The 5,360-nt window shown below is 45.4% G+C and overlaps 1 protein-coding gene across 1 annotated transcript; it reads right to left on the reverse strand.

Annotated features, from left to right (window-relative positions):
* Positions 1 to 2,961: 2,961 nt before the first annotated feature.
* On the reverse strand, positions 2,962 to 4,657 carry nbl1 (NBL1, DAN family BMP antagonist). Its single transcript, XM_083570831.1, has 3 exons — positions 4,457 to 4,657; positions 4,184 to 4,295; positions 2,962 to 3,284 (listed from the first exon to the last, which is right to left on the reverse strand). The coding sequence occupies exons 1-3, from the start codon at positions 4,618 to 4,620 to the stop codon at positions 3,030 to 3,032; spliced, it is 531 nt and encodes a 176-aa protein (XP_083426957.1). The 5' UTR covers positions 4,621 to 4,657; the 3' UTR covers positions 2,962 to 3,029.
* Between the last annotated feature and the right edge of the window lie 703 nt (positions 4,658 to 5,360).

Genomic DNA, 5,360 nt, shown 5'->3' on the forward strand with positions numbered 1-5,360 from the left:
TGCTCTCATCCAATCACACCACACTGCTCTTATCCAATCACACCACACTGCTCTCATCCAATCACAGCACACCACACTGCTCTCATCCAATCACAGCACACCACACTGCTCTCATCCAATCACAGCACACCACACTGCTCTCATCCAATCACAGCACACCACACTGCTCTCATCCAATCACACCACACTGCTCTCATCCAATCAGACCACACTGCTCTCATCCAATCACAGCACACCACACTGCTCTCATCCAAGCACACCACACTGCTCTCATCCAATCACACCACACTGCTCTCATCCAATCACAGCACACCACACTGCTCTCATCCAATCACAGCACACCACACTGCTCTCATCCAATCACACCACACTGCTATCATCCAATCACACCACACTGCTCTCATCCAATCACACCACACTGCTCTCATCCAATCACACCACACTGCTCTTATCCAATCACACTACACTGCTCTCATCCAATCACATCACACTGCTCTTATCCAATTACACCACACTGCTCTCATCCAATCACACCACTCTGCTCATATCCAATCACGCCACACTGCTCTTATCCAATCACAGCACACCCCACTTCTCTCATTCAATCACAGCACACTGCTCTCATCCAATCACAGCACACCACACTGCTCTCATCCAATTGCAGCACACCACACTGCTCTCATCCAATTACAGCACACCACACTGCTCTCATCCAATCACGCCACACTGCTCTCATCCAATCACAGCACACCACACTGCTCTCATCCAATCACAGCACACCACACTGCTCTCATCCAATCACACCACACTGCTCTCATCCAATCTTAATGCACCACACTGCTCTGGACAGACAGACAGACAGAAGGATGACAGACAGACTGACAGATGGATAGACGGATGGACAGACTGACAGATAACTGGGCAGACAGACAGACAGACAGACAGACAGACAGACAGACAGACAGACAGACAGGTGTGTGTAGATTAGGGGATTAATGCCAGTGGAAACAGAAATGCATTATGGGTTTTGTGCAAATAAGATTTGCACAATCTGATTTGCTTCTTGCCACAGGAACATAAAAATGTGTTTTTATTATCTACATCCCACAAATCCTGTTGTCCATTTCTCATCAACCATGTGTGTGTGTGTGTGTGTGTGTGTTTGTATGTGTGTGTGTGTGTGTGTGTTTGTATGTGTGTGTGTGTTTGTATGTGTGTGTGTGTGTGTGTGTTTGTATGTGTGTGTGTGTTTGTATGTGTGTGTGTGTGTGTGTGTGTGTGTGTGTGTGTGTGTGTGTGTGTGTGTGTGTGAGAGACTACCCTAAATGTAATTAATTTTGCGCTAGTCCGTCATCTCTGATACACTGAACACATTTTGTTTCCGATCTAACCACACACACACACACACACATACACACACACACACACACACACACACACACACACACACACACACACACAATCAGCCATTAAAAATGAGCAATAATAAATCAATAAAGAACTTTCTCCATTAAACACACATATCTAGAATAGTTTGGCCCTCTGCAATTTGCGTGTGTGTGTGTGTGTACTTACTGGCTTTGAGCACTAATGGACCTCTGCCATTACAAACACACACACACACACACACACACACACACACACACACACACACACACACACACACACAAAATCAGGGCACCACTATTTGCAGTTGGTCCTCATGGTTTCCACGGCAACATTATCATAGTCTGCACCTCTAATGTGACCACACAGCCTTTTCATGTTCAGAGTCAACAATTATCATAAACAATTTACCTTTCGGGGAGTGGTGGCTCCAGCGTTTAAGGCGCTGGGTTGCCGATCGGAAGGTCTGGGGTTCAAGCCCCGGTATCGCCAAGCTGCCACTCTTGGGCCCTTGAGCAAGGCCCTTAACCCTCTATGCTCCAGGGGTCCCTTACGAGGGAAATATCAAGGTCCTTGACGTGGGGCTGCCTTCCCGTGGGCTCACCACCTGCAGGAGGGACCGTAAGGGACAGTGCTGTGAGGATTGGGCAGCAGTTGAAGGCGGGGGCCTGCTTAGACTGCTGCCCCCGCGACCCGAATTACGGATAAGCGGGAGGACATGAATGAATGAATGAATGAATGAATGAATTTACCTTTCACTGCAAGTGTGTGTGTGTGAGAGAGAGAGTGTGTGTGTATGTGTGTGCTGATCTGGAATGTTATGAGCCTGAGCTCTTCGGAAGTTTGGATAAACTCACTCACATTTAATCAGCTCACAGAAAGTTGTGTATCGCCGCTTTAAACCTAAAGCCTGCTGTCCGGTGCTGAAATAAACACACTGAGACATTCAGCAGGGTTTCAGCTGTTTATTGTGTTAAAGAGACATACACTCGTGACATATAACTTCTATATAATCATGTCAGAAAGAAAGCGAGAGAGAGAGAGAGAGAGAGAGAGAGAGAGAGAGTGTGTGTGTGTGTGCGTGTGTGTGTATTCAGAGAGCAGGGAGGTTCTGATTGGTCAGAAGAACTGAAAGAGAGTTTTTTTAAATAGACCTGTCAATTGAAAAAAAGAAAGAAAGAAAGAAAGAAAGAAAGTAAGAAAGAAAGTTAGAACAGATTCGACAGAGTGCTAATAAAAAAGAGAAATAAATTAGAAGATTCATTTATGAATTAATTTCTGTAGTGATGTTTCTATTTTTTAATGAAGATAAAACCAGCAGATAGGTGAGAAGCAGAAAACTCCTATTGACTAAAACAAACAAAAATCACTTCACCCTGCACCACACACACACACACACACACACACACACACACACACACACACACACACCACTACTGCATGGAGCATTCCCAACATCTCTCACAAACAAAGACACACACACACAGTGAATGAGTGTGTGTAATAGTGTGTGTGTGTGTGTGTGTGTGTGTGTGTGTGTGTGTGTGTGTGTGTGTGTGTGTGTGTGTGTGTGTGTGTAAAAGGTGCAGTGAAGGACAGATAAAGAGAGCAAGTGTTCATCCTCCCTCAGCTGTGTGTGTGTATCAGACTTGATCTGTGTGTGTGTCTCCATCTGCAAGTGTGTGTGTGTTGTGTGTGTCGGTGTGCAGCTGTGTGTTGTGTGAGTTGTGTGTGTTGTGTGTGTCAGGATCGAGTGTGTTGTCGGGGCTGTAGAGCTGCAGCAGTGCTCCCTCCTGGCCAAGTTCTTTACTACATGACTGACAGCTACAGTGAAGAATCCTCTCCACCAACTTCTCTACCCGTGGTGCCTCCACACTGCCAGGACACTCCAGGGTCACCTACACACACACACACACACACACACACACACACTGACCGGCATGTCTGCAGTAAACACACTCAACACGCATGCTATACTCTACAGTGTTAGAAGCCAGAACCTCACTGTATTCGGAATTCTCTGGATTCTGATTGGTCAAAACGTGTTGATTATAACCGAATGATTGTGCTCATTCTTAAACCTTATCGTTTTTATAGTAACGGCCATGACAGTCACATGACAGGATTGAAACATGGCATGGTGGATGCAGTGAAGTTTTCTGTAAGGAGCACGTTTTTATATTAACTGTAGGGAAGGAGTCTCCAGTGTCAGTGCTCTGTAGATGTCAGAGGTCAGACATGTTCATGACAGACAAGACACTTTACTGTGAGAATAAAGAAAGACTGAGAGAGAATGTGTGTTTATAGCTGCTATAATGTAAGTAACAGCTGGAAATCCCTTGATTCCTGGATGTTGTGTGTCTGTGTGTGTGTGTCTGTTTGTGTGTGTATGTGTGTGTGTGTGTGTGTGTGTGTGTGTGTCTGTTTGTGTGTGTATGTGTGTGTGTCTGTATGTGTGTGTGTCTGTGTGTGTGTCTGTGTCTGTTTGTGTGTGGATTTTGTAACTCACTGCTGCCATCTAGTGATAGGAAATAATTCCACAGTGATGTTGTTTCATGTGGTGTGGTAGTGGTGTTCATGTTGGTGGTGAATTATTCCGGAATCTTTCTCCTAAAAAAACACGTAATTCTGTTGTTATGAGCAGTGCATGCCCCGGAAATGAGCTGTTACTATAGCAACAGGTATTATAACATTAGAAAACAAATAAACACCTTCTGACCAATCAGTGACGAGAACTCAGCAGTAATGTGTGTATGTGTAATGTATAATATGTGTTATAAAGCAGGTGCAGACTCACCACCTCCCACTGCGTCTGCGCAGGCTTGCACGAGTCACAGTGCACCAGAGACTCAGTGGACTGAGGGAAGGTGTTGGGTACACTGTAACTGAAACACTGTCCCAAACACGCTCTACATACACACACACACACACACACACACACACACACACACACTTTACAAAAGTTTTTTCTTAGCCTAAGTGTGATCTCTAATGATGTGTGCGTGTGTGTGTGTGTGTGTGTGTGTGTGTGTGTGTGTGTGTGTGTGTGTGTGTGTGTGTGTGCACTGACCTGTTTTGGATGGACTGAGACACACACCCCGTGTGCCCCACTATCTGAGTGATGTTCTTGGCCTCACACCAGGCGCTCTTATCAGGGAACAGAGCCAGGCGGTTGATGTGTGCAGGTGGAGCTGCTGAACACACAGCCAACAGGACACAGCCAATCAGCAGCATCGCTGCACCTGGAGGGGGCAGAGTCACAGTGAGACACTGGTTCCACCTCACACAGCTCGCCGATTCCCAGATATACACACACTACGTGTGTGAGTTTGTGTGTGTGTGTGTGTGTGTGTGTGTGTGTGTGTGTGTGTGTGTGTGTGTGTGTGTGTGTGTGTGTGTGTGCCAAGTCAGGGCAAGGACGCATTCCATATTCTTTACAGAGCAATATATGAGGGATGAAGTAATGCTGTGTATGCCCTATTTAGTGCACTACACAGACTGTGAAATAATACTACAGTGTGTGCTTTATGCAGGTCACTGTATTCACAATGAGCCTGTTAGCTTTTATTATGCTCCTTTTTCCTAAGCAGTGTTTCCCTTAATACTGTTAACACTCATAGTTTACAAAATAAGTGCCCTACACCCTCGAGTGCACTACATAACCAACCACTTATCACGATTTACAGCCACTTACCTCTAAGTGCACTTCGGTTTACTTCAGAGGGAATAAAATACTGGCTTCTGCACCCTTTCTAGCACACTACATTTATAACTAAAAGATGTTTGGGCTTTTAACAATTTTCCCTACTTTATTTTTACAAGTGCACTGTATAGGGAACAAGAGTGCTATAGTGCAATATGTCTGATACAGATTGTAGCTCCTGCACCCTGTGTAGTGAAGTGTAATGCACTGTAGTATACTGGAGTGTAGTGTAGCCTATCCCGGGGGGGGGGGGGGGGTGCAGTGTATTTTA

This window comes from Silurus aristotelis (genome assembly GCF_946808225.1).
Source record: "Silurus aristotelis genome assembly, contig: scaffold_199, whole genome shotgun sequence".
Classification (NCBI taxonomy): Eukaryota; Metazoa; Chordata; class Actinopteri; order Siluriformes; family Siluridae; genus Silurus; species Silurus aristotelis.

Bases quoted from the DNA above. Each gene is read 5' to 3' on its own strand.
- nbl1 (XM_083570831.1), bottom strand. From the start codon at position 4,620: ATGCTGCTGATTGGCTGTGTCCTGTTGGCTGTGTGTTCAGCAGCTCCA. The intron at 4,296-4,456 runs GTCAGTGCACAC...GTGTGTATGTAG, and splicing joins TCTCAGTCCATCCAAAACAG to AGCGTGTTTGGGACAGTGTT. The intron at 3,285-4,183 runs GTGAGTCTGCAC...GTGTGTGTGTAG, and splicing joins CGCAGACGCAGTGGGAGGTG to GTGACCCTGGAGTGTCCTGG.